General features: G+C 56.4%; 2 protein-coding genes across 5 annotated transcripts in view; one reads left to right on the top strand and one right to left on the bottom strand.

Annotated features, from left to right (window-relative positions):
* The first annotated feature begins 5,101 nt into the window (after positions 1-5,101).
* SIGLEC11 (sialic acid binding Ig like lectin 11) lies at positions 5,102-10,443 on the top strand. Its single transcript, XM_054710145.1, has 9 exons — positions 5,102-5,158; positions 5,239-5,622; positions 5,731-6,015; positions 6,156-6,203; positions 6,636-6,893; positions 6,989-7,315; positions 7,489-7,579; positions 7,863-7,944; positions 9,774-10,443. The coding sequence occupies exons 1-9, from the start codon at positions 5,113-5,115 to the stop codon at positions 9,987-9,989; spliced, it is 1,737 nt and encodes a 578-aa protein (XP_054566120.1). The 5' UTR covers positions 5,102-5,112; the 3' UTR covers positions 9,990-10,443.
* Positions 10,444-11,044: 601 nt separating this feature from the next.
* The window catches only part of VRK3 (VRK serine/threonine kinase 3), a 38,531-nt gene continuing 27,544 nt past the window's right edge, over positions 11,045-22,031 (bottom strand). For 3 of the 4 annotated variants that reach the window (XM_054710142.1, XM_028129399.2, XM_028129400.2), the window contains 3 exons: positions 17,369-17,427; positions 14,145-14,293; positions 11,045-11,412 (listed from right to left, as the gene is read on the bottom strand). In XM_054710142.1, the coding sequence (XP_054566117.1) occupies positions 14,145-14,293; positions 17,369-17,427 (208 nt within the window). In that variant the 3' untranslated portion in view covers positions 11,045-11,412. Of the gene's footprint in view, positions 11,413-12,444; positions 12,795-14,144; positions 14,294-17,368; positions 17,428-22,031 lie in introns of those variants that run through there. The other variant, XM_054710143.1, reaches the window with a different exon arrangement.

Consider the following 22,031-nt stretch of genomic DNA (forward strand, 5'->3'; position numbering starts at 1 on the left):
ATTGGAGTGATGCGGCCACAAGCCCAGGGATGCGGCAACCGCCAGGACCGGGAAGAGGCCAGGAAGGAGCCCCCTAGAGCAAGCATGTGGCCCACCGGCAGCGAGTTTGACATGCTTGTCCTAGGGCAGTGGTCGGCAAACTCATCGGTCAACAGAGCCAAATATCAACAGTACAACGATTTTAAATTTCTTTTGAGAGCCAAAATTTTTAAACTTCTAACGCCACTTCTTCAAAATAGACTCGCCCAGGCCATGGTATTTTGTGGAAGAGCCACACTCAAGGGGCCAAAGAGCCGCATGTGGCTCCACCAAGGTCCTAAAGCAAACATTTCGGGTCTCCGGGCCGCGCTGTCTTACACTTCGCCGCCTGGTGGCGCCCAAGCTCCGCCGTGAGCGGGTTCTGCTGGATCCTCTCTGTCCGAGGCGGTGGTTTCCTTCTGGTCCCGCTTCACCCCAGGATCCCGTTTACAGGGACTAGAAGTCCTGACCACGAACTTAGCCCGCGAGCAAAGCGGCAGGAGGACTCCGGCCAAAGGGGTGTGGTCACTCTGGGATCCATTCATTCCGCAGGTTCTTTAAATGCCTCTGTGCGTCCGAGGAAATCCCACTCTCAGAGCTCACATCTCGGTGGGCAGGGCAGACAGGACCCCAAATCCACGACCTCTTCAGTACAGAGAGGCCTCCCTGCCCGCGGCGGAATCCCTCCTCCAGGCCCCCAGCCCGCTGTGTGACCTGGGGCAGCTGGCTTAGCCTCTCTGTGCCTGTTCCCTCTTCGATAAAATGGGAACAGCAGCACCTAATTCCTAGGGTTGTTCTCAGCATTAAATGAGTTAGTATTCATAAAGCACTTCGTAGGGCGTGGTATGGATCCTGCCCTAGAGCCGCCCCAGGGCTTACATTTAAACTTGGTGGCTTAAAACAACACAGATGTGTTCTGTTACCCTTCCGGAGGGTTCAGGAGTCCAAACTGAGTCTCAGGGTTGGTTCCTCGTAGAGGTCCAGGGAAAATCGTTCCTGCCTTTTCAGTGTCTGGTGATTGTGCCACTGCAATCTCTCCTACAGGGACAGAGCCTTCCCTTTCTGTAGTCCCATCTGCCTCTTTCTTATCAACTTGTGACAGTTAGGGTCCCCCAGGACCCTCTCCATCCCCAGCTCCTTAACATACATAATCACTGCAAAGCCCTCTGGCCACGCAAGGTAACATAATACCTGTGATTAGCACGCGGGCATCTTTGCTGGGGGGAGGGGTCGTTCCATAGCCTCACATGCACTATCTTCTTGAATCCTCCACCCAAAATCTGGCGTTTTCTTTTTTTAAGTACATGTTTATTATTGATTTCTGAGAGGAAGGGAGAAGGAGAGAGAGAGATAAAACATCAATGATGAGAGAGAATCATTGATCGGCTGGGAATGGAGCCCGCAATCCAGGCCTGTGCCCTGACCGGGAATTGAATTGTGACTTCCTGGTTCATAGGTCACTACACTCAACCACTGAGCCATGCGGGCCTGGCTGGCGTTTGCTTCGATTCTGTCTGTGGGAGGAGAGAGAAAGAAACACTCTCAGCCCCATCCCTCGCCACATCCTCGCCTCTCCCTGGGCAGTGTCACATCATGATGGCCCTAGAGGTCTGTCCCTGCACCTGGTCGGAGCCCCTCCCACACCCCCCACCCCAGTCCCTCAGCCCCCAGGATCACAGCCAAGACCCAGGCAGGAGTCTGGGGAACTCACCTGCCGCCTCGCCACCTGCAGGCCCAGCTCAGGTACCTGAGCTCCACAGGTGAATTCACCTTCAGGCCCCAACTCCACCTGGGGCAGCTCCAGGATGCCGGGGTCTGAGGGCTGTGAGGGGCACGGGATTCAGCCCTCCTGGGCCCAGGCCAGCCTGATGGGCGGGGGACACAGATCGGGCGCAGGGAGAGCCCTTCTACCTCGGGAAGAAATCGGCCTCTGCAGAATGAGCTGAAGGCTGAGACAGCCGCTCCTGGTCTCCTACCGGTGGGCGGGCCCCCAGGCCCACTCAGGTTTTCATTATCAAAGCCCAATCCTCCCGCACAGAGACTAATGGCTCCTGCTCCTCCATGTGGTACCCAAGATACCACGGTCCCGCTCAGTATTAGCCCACGAGGCTGATTTCAAATGCCTACCACACGTGCACACAGCACATGGACACGCAGGTACAAAATACACACTCAGTACACACAGGCCGGTTTGACTCAGTGGATAGAGCGTCGGCCCAAGGACTGAAGGGTCCCAGGTTCCATTCTGGTCAAGGGCATGTACCTAGGTTGCAGGCCCCATCCCAGCCCTGGCCCGTGGGGGAGGCAACCAATCGATGTGTCTCTCTCACATTGATATTTCTCTCTCTCTCTGTCTCTCTTCCTCTCCCTTCCACTCTCTCTACAAATCAATGGGGAAAATATCTTTGGGTGAGGATTAACAAAAACTAAAAAATGTAGAGTTCAGCCCTAGCTGGTCTGGCTCAGTGGATAGAGTGTCGGCCTGAGGACTGAAGGGTCCCTGGTTCGATTCTGGTCAAGGGCATATGCCTGGGTTTCCGGCTCGATCCCCAGGAGGGGGCGTGCAGGAGGCAGCCGATCAACGATTCTCTCTCATCATTGATGTTTCTATCTCTCCCTCTCCCTTCCTCTCTGAAATCAATAAAAAATGTACAGTTCAAGGAAAGGAACACAAGAGCAAGTAAACACAGAAAATGATGCCTTAAAAGGAAATTAAAGGTCAAAAAGGGAAAATTAAAACAAAACAATACACACTCAGAGCCCTGGTCGGTTTTGTTTAGTTGCTAGAGCGTCAACCTGTGGACTCAAGGGTCCCGTGTGCGATTCCCAGTCAAGTGCACGAACCTCGGTTGCAGGTTCTCCAGCCCCAGTAGGGGCGCATGTGGGAGGCAACCAATTGATATGTCTCTCTCACATCGATGTTTCTCTCTCTCTCTCCCCCTCCTCCCTCCCTTCTTACTCTGGAAATTAATGGAAAAATATCCTCGGGCGAGGATTAAAAAAATACACACCCAGACACACAGACATACACACCTGCAGGCAGAGGCACAGGTACAAAGACACACACACACACACGCACACGCACACACGCACACCTGGTTTTCAGGCCAAGGAGACCCAGAGGCAGTGGTGCCTCCTGCAGAAGAGAAAGGGTAGGGTTTCTCTCTTCCACCGGACACTTCCTGACTTTGGGTGACTCCATGTCTGCCCGTGTGACCTCCCCACCCCCATCCTTCCTGGCCCTCTTTTGGAAAAACGGTGACCAGATTACTTGCTTCGAGAGAAGGGCTGTCTTAGGAGCCTGTTTGGCAATTCTTCAGAAATTGAAAAACTGACTCAAAGCAGAGTGTCTGGGTCAAAAACAGGTCCTGGGGTCCCCTCTTTACACAGCCTGCTCCCCGAGGCCCCTCCTCAGGCTGGGCAGGGGACAATACAGGAGCAAAGGCAAGGGGAGGGACAGGCAGGGGATGCAATGACCTTGGGTGGACAGGCCACGGGTTGGGACTGCTGATGCTGGGTGGTGTCCCTGTGGTACCAGCTGGGACCATTTAGTTAAAAGCAATGTCATTAAGGGGGAAAAAAAAACATCCCGGGTGCGGATTAACAACAACAGAAAGGAATGTCACCATATGTTTGAGGGGCTCGTGGTTGAGAAATGGGGAACTGGTTACAGATGCAAGGGAACCGATTCTTCTTTTCTGTGCGGTTGCGGGTTTGCAATCACCCCATTTCCTTTTATGTGTTTGTGATCAAATCGGCCACTTGCCTGGTCAGCAACTTTCCGACTCAGACAAGCTCTGGGCCCTTGGGAGTGGACTACTGCATGAGTCCACCGGGGGGCGCCCCGAGGACGCCGAGCCCTGGTCTGCAGAATGGGCAGGTGGGCGCTGTTGCCCCCATGGAGGGAAACAGTGGCTTCCTGCACCACAGCCTGAAGAGGGGAACAGACTGTTCTGGAAGCCCCCAAGACCTACTAGCATGTCAAACTCGCGGCTAGAAGAACTCAGTGAATTAAGAGAAACTATTATACTCATGGTTTTTCACAGCCAAAGGATACAGATTAAATCTGCAAAGAGAAAAGGTGTACTGGCACAGTCCAGGACAGACCAGGTGCAAGCTTACAGTTGTCTCTCCTGATGGAGTCACATGGGCAGTGCTGAAATTCTCCCAGTGCTATGTCTGAATTGGTCCCCTACCCCAAATTCACATGTTGAACCCCTAACCCCCAATGTGACTATGTTTGGAGACAGGGCCATTAGAGATCATTAAGGTTACAGGAGGTCAGAAGGGTGGGCCCCTGATACACAAGATTAGTGCCCTTATTTGTTTATTTATTTATTTAATCCTCACCCAAGGATTTTTTTTTTCCATTTATTTTTAGAGAGAGTGGAACGGAGGAAGGGAGAGGGAGAGAGAGTTAGAAACATCGATGAGAAACATCAATCAGCTGCCTCCTGCACACCCCCTAATAGGGATCCAGCCTGTAATCTGGGCTGTGCCCTGACTGGGAAGGGAACTGTGACCACCTGGTTCATAGGTTGACACTCAACCCTGAGTCACGCCGGCCGGGCTGGCCCTGCTTCTCACTGTGGAGCTGGGAGCCCTGTGTGGACTAAAGATTGGGCCCTGAGATAGGCAGGAAGTTGAGTGTCCTTTTAGAGCCTGGGGGGCAATGGCTTTGGGGCCACGCTAGGGTGAGGCCCCTGGGGCAGAGTTTGGGAGGTCATACTCTCCTCGTGGCCCCCAGCTCCTTCATCGAACAGATGCGTCCCTGGTGAATGAATGAATGAATGAGTGAATGAATGAATGCCTGCTTCCAGCACCTCACTTGGAGCCCTTACCTGTTGCCCCCAAAAGCCCACTCCTGAAACTGTCCTCCCTGAGACTGACCCAGGGTGGTCATGCATTCTCGCTCTGCCTTGTTACTTTCATCCGTGAAAGGAGAAGTCCGAAGAGGGGATCTTCTCGGCCATTTGCATTTCCCGGGGTTCCTCTTCTGGGTGGCCACTGCCCCCTTCTCCAGAAGGTTCCTGTTGGCGCTTCCTTCCAGGACAGACGCCAGACAGCCCAAGGACAGCCCAGCCAGGCCCAGACATGCTGCTGCTGCTGCTGCTGGTGCTGCTGCCCCTGCTGTGGGCCGGTGAGTGGGCCAGGGCGGGTCCCGGGCCGGGCAGGGGCCGGGGCGGGGCTGGTGCTGCAGCTGAGCCGCTGTTCCCCCAGGGTCCCCGCAGAAGGGTCCAGAGTACCAGCTGCAGATGCAGGACTCGGTGACGGTGCAGGCGGGCCTGTGCGTGCACGTGCCCTGCAAGGTGTCCTACCCCCGGGAGGGCTGGAACGACTCTACCCCAGCATACGGCTACTGGTACAAGAAAGGGGATGCTGTCAGAGGAGATGTCCTCGTGGCCACAAACAACAACCAAACCACGAAAATAACAAGGAAGGGGAAATCTCCCTCTCCGTTCTACCTCTCCGGGGACCCGGGGGCCGGCAACTGCTCCCTGAGCATCTCAGGTGCGGGGCCCAGACACAGTGGAAAGTATTACTTCCACCTGGAGAGGGGCCGTGTGAACCATACCTACAAACTGCTCACCGTGAACGTGACAGGTATGGAGCGGTCCCAGGAATGGGCCACCGGGACGGGCAGCAGTTCAGGGTTGGGGTGCACACACGGGGTCCCCTTTGGGCCTGGCCTCGCCCTCTCTCTCTCTCCAGCGCTGACCCAGACCCCGGACATCCAGGTCAAGAAGCCCCTGGAGGCCGGCCGCCCGGGCCACCTGGTGTGCTCCCTGCCTGGGGCCTGTGCCCAGCTGCAGCCCGGCACCGTCTCCTGGATTGGTGCTGCCCTCAGAACCCGGTTGCTGGGCTCGGCGGCCTCTAAGTCCTCGAATATCGTGCTCATGCCCCGCCCACAGGACCACGGCACCAACCTCACCTGCCGGGTCACCTTCCCCAAGGCTGATGTGAGCAGCGAGAAGACCATCACGCTCAACGTGTCCTGTGAGTCCGGCCAGGACGCCGGGTGGGGGACGGGCTGCAGGAAGGACACACGCGCCGGTCTCTCCACTTCCCATTTCTGTGTGTCTGGGGGTGGGGAGCAGGGGAAGGGACTCTGTTCCTCACTGTGTCCCTCTGTCCAGATGCACCACAGAACCTGGCCATCAGCGTCTCCCGAGGAAGCCACACAGGTAAGGGGGAGGCTTCTCTCTCACATCGAAGTTTCTCTCGCTCTCCCCTCCTCTCTCTCCAAAAATCAATGAAAACAGCTTCGGGCTGGCAGTCTCAACTCCATGGTTGACTGTGGACCTATGAACCAGGAGGTCACGGTTAGATTAGATTCCTGGTCAGGGCACATGCCTGGGTTGAGGGCTCAATTCCCACTAGGGGGCGTGCAGGAGGCAGCCCACCAATGATTCTCTCTCATCATTGATGATTCTGTCTCTCCCCCTCTCCCTTCTTCTCTGAAACCAATAAAAGTGTATTTAAACACACACACACACACACACACACACACACACACACATCCTTGGGTGAGGATTTTAAAAAAAAAAGGAGAGGAGAGAGAAATAGGAAGAAGACTTCTGATCCGCAGGCCTGGGCTGGGCCCTGTCGCTCTCCAGAGCTGGAACACGTGGGGAACGGCTCGGCTCTCCCTGTCAGGGAAGGGGACTCGCTCCGCCTGCTCTGTGTCGCCGACAGCAACCCGCCCGCCACGCTGAGCTGGGCCCAGGGCAGCCGGCCCCTGAGCCCCTCACAGGCCCGCGAGCCCGGGGTCCTGGAGCTGCCCCGGGTGGAGGCGGGGCACGAAGGCAAATTCACCTGCCGAGCTCAGCACCCGCGGGGCTCCCTGCGCGCCTCCCTGCGTCTCCGTGTGCAGAGTGAGTGTGTGTGTTTGCGGGGGGGGGGGGGGGGGGGGGGCACGGGGTCCTGGCAGGGCAGAGACACCGCTGACCCTGCTCCTCGTTCCCCCCAGACCCCCCGCAGCTGCTGGGACCCTCCTGCTCCTGGGAGGACCAGGGTCTGCACTGCAGCTGCTCCTCCAGGGCCCAGCCGGCCCCCTCCCTGCGCTGGCGTCTGGGGGCGGGGCTGCTGGAGGGGAACCATGGCAACGCCTCCCACGCTGTCACCTCCAGCTCAGCGGGGCCCTGGACCAACAGCTCCCTGAGCCTCCCCGCGGGGCTCAGCCCTGACCTCAGACTCAGCTGCGAGGCCCGGAATGTGCACGGGGCCCAGAGCGCCTCTGTCCTGCTGCTGCCAGGTCAGGGCCTGCTGGGGGCAGAGGCCACGGAGAAGGGAGTGGGTCAGAGAGAGGGTGGAGCTGGGGGAGAGGGGGGCTGAGTCAGGAAAGAAAGGGGTGAAAGGGAAGAAGAGGTGGGGGGTGGGGGGCAGAGTCCAGTAAGGGCACAGAACACAGGCAGGGCACAGGGTTCTGGGGCATGGAGGGGAGTCACCCCGAACCCCATTTGTCCGCAGGGAAGCCCGCGCTTAGGGAAGCCTTCGTCCTGGGGGCTGTCGCGGGAGCTGGTGTCGTTGGGCTGCTCAGCCTCTGCCTCATCGTCTTCATGTGAGTGTGGTCCCCGGAGAGAGCGCAGGGTGGGCAGGAGCCTGGGCCTGGAACCCCGCACAGCCGCCTGGGGGAATCTGGGTGCTCAGGGGTTGTGAGAACAGGGCCATCCCCAGCCAGCCACCCAGAAGGGAGCTGCTCTCATCGTGAAAGTCAGAGTGCAGGCCCGTCCCTGCGCCCGCCCGGCGTGGTCAGCCCTTCTAGCCTCTTTGGCGGGGGATGGTGGTCACACTCTGAGCGCTGCGCCCCGCAGGCTGCTCAGGGGTCCATGCGTACCCTTCAGAGTGAAGACCTGCAGGAGGGACGCACCCCGGGCTGCAGCTGGTGAGAAGGATGCCCCCTCCACGCGGGGTCCCGGCTCCTTGGTGAGTCATGGGCCCTCCCCCCCCCCAATCTCCCCAGGACGCCGTGGCCACATCCATCCCGATGACTTAAGATGATCATCGAGCCCCAAGCAGGCCTTTCCCCTTGGGTCCCCATCAATCCAGGCACCCAGACCTGAGGCCGGGAGTCACCGTCCCCTCCGCTCCGGTCTTACTGAGTGTGTTCAGGTCCAGCGGGGCCCTCCCTGCCCCACCTCCCACTTCCTCTTTCTCCTCCCCAATACAGGACGCCAGAAGGATCGCCCCCCAAATAATTGTCTACTACAAGGTTAGGGGACCCGAGACACTCTCATGTTCCTAACTCCCCAAAGGACTCGGACTTGGAGAAGTTGTTATGCTCGTGGCCATAGTTCATTCATTACAGCGGGCAGATGGGGACAGAACCAGCCACGGGAAGAGGCGCAGGGGCGGGGCCAGGAGGGCCAGGCGTGGGCTTCCGAGGTCTCGCGGCGGAGTCACGCGGACAGTGCCTACTTCTCCCAGCAATGACGTATTACCCACCGGGGAAGCTCCCGAGCCTGAGGTCCAGGTCTAAGTGGGGGACGGTCACGTAGCTGACTCAGTCTCCATCCCCGCAGAGGTCAAGCTGATGCCACGTGGTCCGAGGCCGCCATCAATCACAGAACTGCCTGGTGTGGCCCACGGTCCCGTGAACAGGCAGGACATCCCAAGGCTTAAAGGTTCCCTCCCAGGCGCTGGGGGCACAGGGTCTTTGGGCCGCGTTCACCCTTTACTGTACAATATCCTTTGTAGGGTTCATAACGTCATTCACAAATGCGTTTGCTTGAACCCCTGAAAAGCTGAGCGCCCCGGAGGGCAGGGCAGTCTGGGTCGGAGCAAATTCCTGTCCTTCTCGTTGCACCGCCCCATTCCTGTGCATCCTATTACAATGTGCAGTTAGAGAGTAACATAACCCACTACTACCTGCAGGTCTGCATCCCCACTGCAAGCTGGCGGGTCAGGGGTGGTGTCTGCTCTGTTCCCCAGTGACAATCCAGGGGGCGCTGTCCCCTAAGGCAGTAGGCACTGAAGCCCTCCCAACAACTACATGTGTGATTTTGGGATACTTAGCCTCAGTTTCTCCACCTGACAAATAGGATAGAGTTAGCGTCGCCCTAGTGCAGTGGTCGGCAAACTCATTAGTCAACAGAGCCAAATATCAACAGTACAACGATTGAAATTTCTTTTGAGAGCTGAAAACCGACTTCTGCGCATGGGCCACGAAATTTCTTTCTTTTTTAAAAATATATATTTTATTGACTTTTTCACAGAGAGGAAGGGAGAGGGATAGAGAGTTAGAAACATTGATGAGAGAGAAACATCAATCAGCTGCCTCCTGCACACCCCCTACTGGGGATGTGCCCGAAACCAAGGTACATGCCCTTGACTGGAATCGAACCCGGGACCTTTCAGTCCGCAGGCCGACGCTCTATCCACTGAGCCAAACCGGTTTTGGCTGGGCCACGAAATTTCAATCGCACTGTACGTTTCAATCGCACAGATATTTTGTGGAAGAGCCACACTCAAGGGGCCAAAGAGTGGCATGTGGCTCACGAGCCGCAGTTTGCCGACCACTGCCCTAGTGGACTCTTGTGAGGAATCTGGGAGGCTGGCGATCCATTACCAAGGGCCAGGCACCACTTCTCTAAAAGATTTGCTGACTGACTCACTGAATGGGGGCTCCACCAATGTCTGTGGGGTGAACAGACGAAAGACTAATTTGCTCCGTTTTCAGGTTTGCTTGTGGGCCCTCCTGGCTGACTCCCAGCCCCCATTATCCTAATCTGACCGCCTCTCCCCTCTCCACTCAGGGTTACCAGCGTGGGTGTCTGCCAGGGCAGTCTGGGTCGGAGCAAATTGGACGCCGCCCGCCCCCAGCTGCGTCCCCCGCGGCCGCCGCCCCCACCCCGGGGGAGGAGCTGGAGCTCTATTACGCCACCCTCAGCTTCCAGGGTCGGAGGCTGGGGGAACCTCCCGACCAGGAGGCCACCAGCACCGAGTATGCAGAGATCAAGATCCGCACATAACGGCCCCCCAGCTCCGGCGACCTCTGGCTGGAGGGCCCAGGGCCGCTCTGGGAGGGGAGACATCAGGGACAATTCCCAAGAATTAGCTGACGACATGGGTGTTCCACTGGTGCCGTGATGGGCAGAACTGGCCTCAAATTTCAGCCAGCCTCCAACTACGAGCATGAGTCTGAGCAAGTCACTCTACTTCTCAGTCTCCCCTCTGAAACACAGACACAGTAACCCTAACTGGACCCTGGCCGATGTGGCTCAGTGGTTGAGCGTCCACCTATGGACCAGGAGGTCACGGTTCGATTCCCCGTCAGGGCATATGCCAGCGGTTGTGAGCTCCATCCCCAGTGTGGGGTGTGCAGGAGGCACACCTAACAGATCGGCTGCCTCCTGCATAGATCGGCTGCCTCCTGCACGCCCCCACTGGGAATCAAGCCAGCAACAGAGGGATGTGTCCTGACTGGAATCGAACCATGACCTCTTGGTTCATGGATTGACGCTCAACCACTGAGCCACACAGGCTGGGCTTCTCTCTTTCTTTTTACCAAACCCAAAGTCAAATAGATTTTTCTTCTAGAAGTTTTATAAGTTTTGCATTTGAGTTAATTTTTATGGAAGGTATAGGTCTGTGTCTGAGTCCATTAAGTACATTTAAAAATATTTTTATTGATTGATTTTAGAGAGTGAGATTTGTTGTTCCACTTATTTATGCATTCATTGGTCGATTCCTGTATGTGCCCAGACCAGGGATTAAAACCGAAACCTTGGCGTATCAGGATGACACTCTAACCAACGGAACCACCTGGCCAGGGCCATTAGCGCATTTTCAACTTCCAATGGGTTTACTGGGATGTGGCTCCATTGTAAGTTGAGGAGCATCTGTGTATGGATGGATGGATGGATGGATGGAAGGAAGGAAGAAAGGATGGAGGGGTGGCTCCATGAAGTTTGGACAGATGAATGAAAGGATAGATGATGGATGAAAGGTTGAAGGGATGGGTGAATGGGGAGAAAAAGGGAGCTAAACTTTCCCAAAAGGAACATCTTTTGCGGCCACTCGACTCTCCAAGCTCCCGTGAAACAATTTATTACCAAAGCACAGTGGTTCCAATGGTAGGAAGGGTCCCACTGAGGGGCCGGCTCAACCCCGTCCCCTAGTTGAGGGTCTTCTCTGTTCACCACCCCAGCGGCTGCGGAGATGGCGGCTGTGAGGAAGGGACGGTGAAGGAGGTCATTCACGTTACCTGCAGCCTAACTGCCGAGTTCCCTGGGTTCCCCGCCAATCTGGCCGGACAGCAGCGCCGCCTACAGAAGCGGCAGGAAGGCACGTCGGAGGGGTCTTTCTAGAAGCTTATCTACAGCAGGCCTGGATTTCACGGTTCTTCTACCCATTTTTTTTTTTTTTCCTGTTTCAAACTGGGCGTTGAAAGTCCTGGAAGACAATGGAAATGGCAGTGAGTGTCTCCTGCATTCAGGGCCGCCCTGGGCCTGGGGAGGCCACCGCGAACAAGGGGAAGGAGCGCCTCCGCCGGGCTCACCGCTGGGAGGAGGGGGCGGGGCCACGACAGATTAAACAACACTTCCCTCCAGAGGGCCGGGCGGGCGATGTGATCAGAGAGGAGGTGGGGAGGCACCTCAAGGAGGGCAAACCGGGGAGGGGCCCCAGGATCTGAGAAGAACTGAAGGGGAAAAGCATTCCAGACCATGAGTGCAGAGGTCCTGGGGTCGGATCAAGCTCGGCCTCGGCTAGAATCTGAGGGGAGGCCGGTGTGGCTGGCGGAGTGGCCCGGAGGAGGGGGTGTCGGGCACGCAGGCCAAGGCAAGGAGCCGCCACAAGCAGAGAGTTGTTATGCTCGTGGTGATGGCTCACTTCAGCGGACGGATGGGGAGAGGCGCATCCGCTACTCCCAGGTCACCCGGCTCCTTAACGAGCATCTCGGCACTACGCTGCTCTCCTAACCACGCTGCTGCGTGAGGGGCGCCCAGTCCGTGGATCTGAAACTCTGAAACTGATAGTCCTGGAAGGGCTGTTGGCTGTGAGTTTTAAAATCTCCCTCGTACCGGGCAGAAGGAGGCATGGATGACAGGCCAGCACCGGCGGGAAGACTGGAGTCGCCCACTCCATCAATATGCGTGGAGTCTCCGTGCGCCAGGCCAGCCACAGATGCCAGAGAAAGACACGGCCCGTGGGCTACTGTGACAGAGACCCACAGTTCACCACCCTGGGGGGAGGGTACCCCTGGGAGAAGGCGGAGGCAGAAACCTGGAAGAAATGGCTGTTGGGACGCCTGAAGGAGGAAGGAGTTGGGGAAAGACCGGAACAGCTGGGGGCAGAAGAGCCATTTGACGAACTGGGGAGACTGGGGGGGGTGGGGGGGGACCAAGCTGGTGGGAAGCCACGCCTTCACTTTTGGAGAGCGTCTGTGGTTCGTGAAAGATGAAACAGAGGGCCGGAGAACCTGGATGCCAGGACACAGGCTTTATTGGAGAGAAGACCCTGCCGGCTCCCTTCCAGAGGGAAAAAGAGAGGGTGCGCCGGGGTGGAAGCGCCTTTTGAGGGGAGGAAAGGAGGGGACGGGGCTTAGGGCACTCAGCACACGCTGATTGGTGGTTTCATGTAAGGCACATGATTAGGGACCTAGGAATAAGGGGGGGGGGGGCTTAGGGTATTTGGCAGGTGCTGATTGGTGGTTCAATGTACAGTCCATATAAGGTGTTCAGGAATGTTCGGGCTGCAGGTGGAGTTTACGTCATACTCCGTCCATCATTTGGGGGAAGGGAGGATCTATCAGTTAGGGCCGAGAGCTTGTGACCCTGCGGAAAAAACGGAACGCACACACTCTCGCAGTGCTTGGTGACCAGGCCCCTGCGGAGAGCTTTAGGCTGTGGGGTCTCGGCGTGCGTGGCGGGCCTGGGATGTGGGTGACGGGGCAGGCGTGATGCAGCAGTGGGACCAGCGTGCCAGCAGCCGGAGGGCTGCGGCGGAAGGAGACATGCCGCCCGGAAGGACGCACTTGGCTTGGCTCCCTGAGCCCCGGCACGGACGGTGGTGGGGCCGGCCTGCGCGCTGCGGGGATGCTGAGTGGCACCCCAGCCCCCACCCACCAGATGCCAGGAGCACCCTCTCCCCAGTGGTGACAACCAAGAATGTCTGCAGAGCCTGGACAGCGTGGCTCAGTGGTTGAGCACCGACCTATGAACCAGGATGTCACTGGATCGATTCCAATCAGGGCACATGCCCAGGTTGCAGGCTCCATCCACAGTAGGGGGTGTGCAGGAGGCAGCTGATCAAAGATTCTCTCATCAGTGATGTTTCTATCTCTCCCCCTCCCTCTCCCTTTCTCTCTAAAATGTATAAAAACGTATTTTAAAAAGTTAAAAAACTGTCTGTAGCCAGTGACAAACGGCCCATTTGCCCTCGCCCCGCTGGAGAGCCTGAGTGGAGGCACAGTCAGCCCTGAGGGGAGAGGACCCTGGGAGGCCCCTCCACAGGAGCCCACGCGGCCTTGCCAAACTGTCCAGCGAGCCTGGTTCAGCTTTGACCTCCCCCACGTTCCGGGCACTCTCACACAGCACAATGGGGGGTAGACAGGCACAGACAGGGCGATGCAATCGTCACGGACACAGGTGCACGCCAGCGTGTGCGCGGCAACAAAAGCCCAGGAGGCCGAGCAGAGGCGGCCCCTGGCTATGGAGAGCACCCTGCGTCCACACAGCAGAACGCGGCGCTGCCGTGAGCCAGGACGTTCCCGCCTGCAGGAGGGGCTGCGAGACAAGCTGAGGGCACAGAGCAGGGCACAGAGCCAGCGAGGTTCTGTGTGGGGGGACTAGGGAGCTGACCCAAAGGAAGCAGGGACCACAGGGGGTGGGAGGGACAGAGGGAGGAAAGGGGATGGACAGACAGACAGAATGATCTCGATGCTACTTTCTAGGCTCTGAATCCAGTGCGCTTAAGGCTTCCCCTTGGAATTTTCTAGTTACAGGAGCCGATCAGTCCCCCTCTTTCTAAAGGGTGGGGTTTCGTTACTTGTGATGGGGGGGGGGCGGGGTTTGGAAAGTTCAAGCACCTTGTGGAGAAATGCAGCACCTAACTGGGAAAGTGGCCCTGGGACTCAGGGTTGGGGTGGGGGTGAAGGCTCACAGGCTCTTCCCACCGGAACCCACCTATGGCGCCACCCGGAGGTCGATGGGGTCATAGGCCGACACCTGCAGATCCTGTAGCAGGTCCTGCAGGCCGTTCCTCAGCGAGTCGTAGGGTGGCTTCTCCTCGTACTTGAGGGCCAGCACCACCTTCAGGTACTCCTGCAGCGTCTCTGTGGTCAAGACACCCCCCAGGGAGAGGCTGAGAGGGGCCGACCCGGAGCGGGGAGCTGTGCCCAGAGGTCGGCCATGGTGCCCCCCCCCCCACCTCCCCTCCTGCTCAGGGTGGCTGCCTCTGTGCCTGGCACTGCCACAGGCGCTTGGAAGCCCCCGCCACATTTTTGGAAAACGGCAGACGTGTGCAACAGGAAAACAGTATCGTGAACACCGCGATCCCATCACCGGGTCTCAACACTGTCAACTCACAGCCCACCTGTTTCATCTGAGCCCTACCCCTGCCCGCCTGCACGGTTTCCACGCGGATCTCAGCTACTGAGGTCCTTTCGCCTGCCAACACGGAGCGTGTCCGTAACAGCAAACGTCTGCTGTCAAGTCCAGACAGCAAACGCTTCTGGCCTTGCGCACCCCTGGGTCTGTGTCTGCAAGGACTCAGCTCAGCTGCTCTCCACAAAAGCAGCCACAGGCGACAGACAGGTCAACGAAGGGGCGCGGCCCGCCCAGGCTTCTCCTAGGGATGCTGCAGCTTGAATTTCAGGTGAGGTTCACAGTCCTCTTTTGATCCCCCGCCCCCCAACCATTTCTAAATGTAGAACAATTCTTAGTTCACTGGCTTTACAGACACAGGTCCCCGGGACATGGTTTAAATGATGAAGGCTTCCCCCCAACTAAATAAGCACAATACCATTATTGCTCTTTTAAAAAGTGCTGCCGAAACCGGTTTGGCTCAGTGGATAGAGCATCGGTCTGTGGACTGAAAGGTCCCAGGTTCGATTCCGGTCAAGAGCATGTACCTTGGTTGCGGCCACATCCCCAGTAGGGGGTGTGCAAGAGGCAGCTGGTCGATGTTTCTCTCTCATCGATGTTTCTAGCTCTCTGTCCCTCTCCTTTCCTCTCTGTAAAAAGTCAATATAATATATTTTAAAAAGTGCTGATTATGACACCAAAACAAGTCACGACAGTCCCCACCCCGGGGAGCGCCTACTGCAGGCCTGCGGTCTGGAGGAAAAGGCTCCTGTGCCCAGGGCCGAGGCCTCTGTCTTGCATTCTCTGGACAGCCCCGGAGGCGGGGCTGTCACTGGCCCCTTTCTACACTAGCTGCGGCTCAGAGAGGCCCACCTTCCCACTGCAGCCCCGGGCTGGCTCCAGCAGGCCTGCCTGACGGTGGAGCTAGAGCAAGGGCTCCTTTAAGGAGCGAGAACAAGGGCTGGAGGGGAGAGGGACCTGAGCAGCAGAGCCATCATTTGAACCCAAGGGTGTCAGGCAATTAAAAAGGGGGCCCTGCCCTAGCGGGTCTGGCTCAGTGGATAGAGCAGGGGTCCTCAAGCTTTTTAAACGGGGGGCCAGTTCACTGTCCCTCAGACCGTTGGAGGGCCGGACTATAGTTTAAAAAAAACTATGAACAAATTCCTGTGCACACTGCACATATCTTATTTTGAAGTAAAAAAACAAAACGGCAAAAACACCCGCATGTGGCCCGGGGCCGTAGTTTGAGGACGCCTGGGATAGAGCATTGGCCCAAGGACTGAAGGGTCTTGGGTTCGATTCTGGTGAAGGGCATGTACCCTGGTTGCAGGCTCGATCACCGGCCCTGGTTGGGGCGTGCAAAAGGCAACCGATAGATGTGTCTCACTCACATCGATGTTTCCCTTCTCTCTCTGTCTCTCCCCCTCTCTCTAAGAATCCATGGAAAACTATCCTCGAGTGAAGGTTAACAACAGCATCAACAACAAAGGGAGCCCTGCCCTGGCCAGGCAGAGTGTGACTGCAGTCCACCAAGGCTGTGGGTTCCATCTGTGGTCAGGGCACATGCAAGAATCAACCAATGAATGCATAAATACCTGGGACCATAAATACATGGGACCAAGAATCAACCAATGAATCTCTCTCTCTCTCTCTCTCTCAAATCAATAAAAAAGTGAGCCCTTATAGACCTGGAGGATCCGTGTCTGTCTCATTCTGTCTCGTTTATTTTTATTATTATTTTTTAATATATTTTTATTGATTTCAGAGAGGAAGGGAGAGGGAGACAGAAACATCAATGATGAGAGAGAATCATTGATTGGCTGCCTCCTTTACACCCCCGCACTGGGAATCGAGCCCGCAACCCAGGCATGTGCCCTTGACCGGAATCGAACCTGGGACCCTTCAGTCTGAAGGCCGATGCTCTATCTACTGAGCCAAACAGGCTAGGGCCTGTCTCCTGTTTAGGGAGCTTTTAGAGGTTCTACAGAAATACTACTGGAAAAACAACAACAACCCCAAACACAACAAAACAGCCTAAATCACCAGTGGGAGGGATTGGCTTTAAAAGAGGGTTTATTCCCAGCTGGTGGCTCAATGGTTAGAGTGTCGGCTGCACACTGCAGGGTTGTGGGTTCAATTCCTGGTCAAGGGCACATACCCTGGGCTGCAGGTTCCAACCCTGGCCGTAGTTAGGAGGCAACCATTGGATGTGTCTCTCTCACATCGATGTTTCTCTCTCTCTCTCCCTTCCTCTCTCTAAAAGCAATAAAAACATATCTTTTTAAAAATGCTGACTTGCCCTAGCCAGTTTGGCTCAGTGGATAGAGTACTGATCTGCGGACTGAAGGGTCCTGGGTTCGATTTCGGTCAAGGGCACATGCCCGGGTTGCAGGCTCAATCTCCAGTAGGGGGCGTGTAGGAGGCAGCCAATCAGTGATTCTCTCTCCTTATTGATGTTTCTATCTTTCTCTCCCTCTCCCTTCCTCTCTGAAATAGATAAAAATGTATTTTAAAAAACTACAAATACGGACACAGAAAATCTCCAAGGTAGACTTCTTACATGAAGAAGAAGAAAAAAATCAAGCTGGAGACCAATATACAGAATATGATTTCATTAAAAAAAAAAAATCACGTAGCTGTGTGTGTGTTGCTATTATTATTATTCAGACACATTTCCGAATTTTTGTTTTTCTACAATGAGCGTACAGACACACGCAATTTGAAAGACTCAAGGACAACAAAGGGGTGTTAAAGGGAGGCGACTCCACTTGGATCCAAGCCCTCGGTCCTGCCACAGCCCCGCCCGATCCCCCTTTGGGACATACCTGAGGGCCGAATCCAGTGACTGCACTGTCCCACGAGGGCCACCGGGGTGCTCAGGAACCTGCCGGGACAGAGGTACATGCAAAGGTCTTTCGGGGAAGGGAGAGCAGCCTTTCAGACAGACGCCTCCTCGCCGTCCAGCTGACTCTTGTTATCCACGGTGGCTGTGGCCCACAGAGTCGCCTCGAACACTGAATGAGCACATTCTGAATCGGCTTTGAGGGGAAGCACAGCAATAGGTTCCCATGAGCCTCTGGTCACAACATTCTCATCAACTGATGGAAGCTGCATCCCCTTGTTTTCGGGGTTTAAACCCACCTCGCTTACTATCACGTGGATTTACGCACATCGAGCTCACTGTGCCTGAAGGAAGCTCATCTAACTCACCCACGTGCTTCCTCTGCGAAGCACACCCCAGCCTCCTTGCACTGAGAAGCACAAGAAGGTGGGACATGCGGCATCACACAAGCCTCATTAGGACGCTGCTGCCTGTGTGAGCGTTGAGCCTGAAGGGCGGGGCGGAGCGGAGCGGCACTGCGTTCCACCTCAGCAGGGATCACGGCTGGCAGGCGGCTCCTCGTTTTCTCCACTCTGAGCCCTGGCCGGTGTGGCGTGGCTGGGTGGGCATTGCCCCGGAAACCAAAAGGTTGCCGGCTGGCTCCTCTCCAGGGCACATACCCAGGTTGTGGGTGTGATCCCTGGTTGGGGTGCAAGCAGGAGGCAACCAATTGGTTTCTCTCTCACATTGATGTTTCTCTCTCCCCCTCCCTTCCTCTCTCTCTAAAAATCATTAAAAATTTATTTAAAAAAATCTTTTTCCTCCACACTGCGAGTGTCTGAGAACGACCACGAAAACACTGCAAGGTTTGATTTTGGAGTTACAAATACATTTTAGAGAACATGCAAATTCACAAATATGAAATCTGTGAGTAACAAAGACTATCTACTCACACACAAACATTTGTACACACATACATATATAAACACACACCCCACCCCTCGGACCACTTGGGAAAAAGGAAATTCTCCCACGTCCTGTGCTCCATGCACTGTTCCTTCACGGGCCTGGACCACTGGCTGGCTCCCAGTTGTGCACCCGGCCACTGCCCTTCCTTCCCTCACGGCCCAGAAGTCCCCAAGCCCCCCTCTGTGCATGGCTCTGGGCCCAGCTCAGGCCTCCTCCTCTTCCTGGACCTCAGCCTCCTCCCCAGCCTCCTGTGCATGGCCCCAGAGTCTTTCTACACCCAGGACTGCCCCTGCCCCTCTCTGCTCACAGCCCTCCTGGGCTCCCCAGGAAAGCCCCTGGCACGCATGCCTGCTCCTCTGGCCTTGTCTCTCTGCCTGCCTCCTTCCATCTCATGCTCCAGCCGTATACATGTATGTGTGTGTGTGTGTGTGTGTGTATATTAGAGGCCCAGTGCATGAATTCGTGCATGGGTGGGGTCCGGCCAGCCTGCTGATCAAACTCCTGGTCGAGGGGACAATTTTCATATTAGCCTTTTATTATATAGGACATACACTGAGTAGCCAGATTATTATGCGTCCAGAGATCATAATAATCTGGCCACTCAGTGTGTGTGTGTGTGTATAACTTATTTATTTATTGTTGACAGTATTACAGATGTCCCTAAACTTCTTCTAGTCCCCCAAACAGCTCAAACATCCACCTGCATCTTCTGGTCTCTGCACAAAATGCTCCCTCTGCCCTGGACGGCCTTTCCCCGCCTTGACCCCACTCAGTGGCTGTTCCCCTTCGGGACACAGCTCAAGGGCTGGTCTCGGGGAAGCTTTACCCCGCCCCACCCCCTCCTGCCCAGGCAGAGGAAGCCGATCCCTCCTGAATGTCCGGGCACCCTCTGCACGGGTCCACGGATGCCCTACAGCAACTGCAGGGCACGCATACAGGAAGGGCTGGGTCTGGCCCCCTTCTCCGGCAGCCGCAGGATGTGTGTGGTGAAGGAATGAATGAGACAGTGAGTGACGGCCCGAAAGAGCACTCCTCCCCACAACAGCCTGTCGCTGTCGGTGTCCGTGGGGCAGGCCCGCCCGGTTTGCAGCCTCAAGGTCAGGGACCAATCCTGAGTCCTATCTGCGCTTTCCCAGCGGGGGGCTTCGCGCACCCGAGCCTTGGGGCACCACACTGTCCCTTCTGTGTCCTTTAGTCATTCATTCTGTCATGAACTGGGATGTACAAGCAATGGAATCAATGTTTGTTGAACGAATGGGAAAAGGCCACACACACCAGCAAGAAGTCCTAGAGAAGGCAGGGTTCCAGGAAACCTGCACGTGCCAACATCGCCCCCTCGTGGTTCTTTTGGTGACTGCGGGGTCCAGAAGGACAGCTATGTCACCGCCCACATCTCCTCTCCTGGGAGCATCTTTTCATGCCTGGCCCCCCCTTTGTGGCTGTGGTTGGGACCAGGGGCCCTAGAATGAACTGCTGTTCATACTGAAACCGTCAATATTAAAAGGATGACTAGGACCATCCTGGCCAAGTGGCTCAGTTGGTTGGAGCATCGTCCCACACACCGAAGAGTCTCGGGTTCGATTCCCGGTCAGGGCACATGCCTAGGTTGTGGGTTTGGTCCTCAGTCAGGGTGTGTACGGAAGGCAACTATTGATGTTTCTCCCTCTCTCTCTCTCTCTCCCTTGTCCTCTCTCTAAAGTCAATAAAAAACACAACGTATGTCCTTGGGTGAGGATAAAAAATAAAATCTAATGGCTACTGAGATCTATTTCATATACTCTGCATCAACGAGGCGACTGCAGAGCCTCTGAGTGAGGCACTGAGGTCAGCGATGAGCTCTGGGGAAGGGGAAGGTGGGAGAGAAGTGAACGGGAGAGATGACTGCTCTCAGGGGTCAGGGGAAGCAGAGGGAGAGAGGATTCAGCCGAGGGAGCCTCAGCAGGGGTTTCACTGACAACAGGAGGTCTGCGCGGCTGATTCCCAGCATTCCCAGCACAGAGGCTGGCACTGAGATGCCCGTGGAAACAGGTTCTGAATGGATGGATGGATGAAGGAGTCATGCATGTGCTATCCGGTTCGCCTGGAGATCCTGTTCCCCTTGCCTGCCTGGGGGAACTCTGCTCTCTACAGACTGGGTCAGGCTCCTCGCGGCCCAAGGCCAGGCCACGTACCTCCCTCTGCTCCCACAATGCCCTGGGGGCTGCCGCCACATCACATGCAGAGTCTGCTTCCTACCCCAGTGTCTCCTCCAGCACGGGAACCCCTGCACGGCTGGGGCGTGCCTGTCTGACCCGTGTGTCTACACAGAAGCCCGGGCCTGAGAATGAAGGCTCGTGTATGCATTCCACAGCTGTTCCAGGAGCGCTCACAGCAGGCCAAGCACTGGGCTGTGAGCAACACGGCGATGAAGACCGTGGAGGTGGCCCCTGCCCTCACGGAAATTTGACTCAAGATGGCACCGCGGAGGATCTGCTCCCTACCCCCAGGTCATCTCTCCTCTTTAAAGGCAGAATCCCAAGGGTCAGCAGCCACAGGCAGAGACACTTCCCAAGCCCACTGCAGCACAGGGCGGCTGAGAGTCACATATCATTTCTGGTCCTGCCCTTTAAAAGGAATGGGAGCCCTGGCCGGTTTGGCTCAATGGTTAGAGCGTCGGCCTGCGGACTGAAGGGTCCCGGGATTGATTTCGGTCAAGGGCACATGCCAGGGTTGCGGGCTGGATCACCAGTGTGGGGCATGCAGGAGGCAGCCGATCCATGATTCTCTCTCATCATTGATGTTTCTCTCTCTTCCCTCTCCCTTCCCCTCCGAAATCAATAAAAATAAATATATTTAAAAAATAAGATGAAAGTAATGGGAGACCGTGGCAACAGAGCTAGTGCCCAGAGGACGTGGGCATGCTGCAGGGGCCGAGGCACCCGCCACCCTTGTTTTCCTACCTTAGGACTGTCAGCCAGAGGGAAGTCACATCTACCTCATCTGAGCCGCAGTGCTGCGGGGTCTCCTTGTCCCTAACACAGCAGAAAGGTAAAGGGGCAGGTCGAGAACTGCAGTCTCACTGAGCGCTAGCCCCCGGGCAGGACGCCCCGCTGCCTATGCTACTCGCTCCGACCCGCTGTTTTCACCTGGCTTCACTTCAGAAATGAGAAACCAGAAAACAGTGCGACAATGGATTCCAAGGGAGCAGGCAGTGGCTTGTGCCTGGCAGGCTCTGCAGCTGGCTTCTGCGTGTGGAAGCCTGGAGTGAAGGCCTCCCCCGCCCCCCGTCTCTCTCCCTCCTTCCTTCTGCAGAGATGTTAGGGCCTATCAGCACCACAGTGAGGTCTCCTTGCCGCACCGCCCTTCTGGGAGGGGTTTACCCGTCGCCTTTGCCATGAGACCCGCCCTGGCCGTCAAATCCAAAAGAGCGGCACATGCCCACGCCCTGACGGTCCCACGGGTGGGCCCCAGGCTCTGACCTGACCACCCACCAGTCGGACCTCTGACATGCCCTGTGCTTCCCTCTTTACCTCTTTACCGTCTCTCCCACCAACAGGTGCGAGTTCCCCAGGGCCAGGATGTGTGTCGTATTATTCCTGTGCCCTGAGGCCTAGAATGGAGCCTGGAGCATGGTAGGTGCTCAACACCTGTTTGCGCAGGGGAGGAAGGCTGTGTGCAAATGCCGCCCGTCCGCCCGCGATGAGCCCCCCGCACTCGGG

Source organism: Eptesicus fuscus, chromosome 21, assembly GCF_027574615.1.
Source record: "Eptesicus fuscus isolate TK198812 chromosome 21, DD_ASM_mEF_20220401, whole genome shotgun sequence".
Lineage (NCBI taxonomy): Eukaryota > Metazoa > Chordata > Mammalia > Chiroptera > Vespertilionidae > Eptesicus > Eptesicus fuscus.

Excerpts from the sequence above, each read along its gene's own strand:
- SIGLEC11 (XM_054710145.1), top strand. The coding sequence starts at position 5,113 with ATGCTGCTGCTGCTGCTGCTGGTGCTGCTGCCCCTGCTGTGGGCCG. Across the intron at positions 7,580-7,862 it reads CTCTGCCTCATCGTCTTCAT|AGTGAAGACCTGCAGGAGGG; the intron begins GTGAGTGTGGTC and ends CGTACCCTTCAG. Across the intron at positions 7,945-9,773 it reads CGCGGGGTCCCGGCTCCTTG|GGTTACCAGCGTGGGTGTCT; the intron begins GTGAGTCATGGG and ends CTCTCCACTCAG.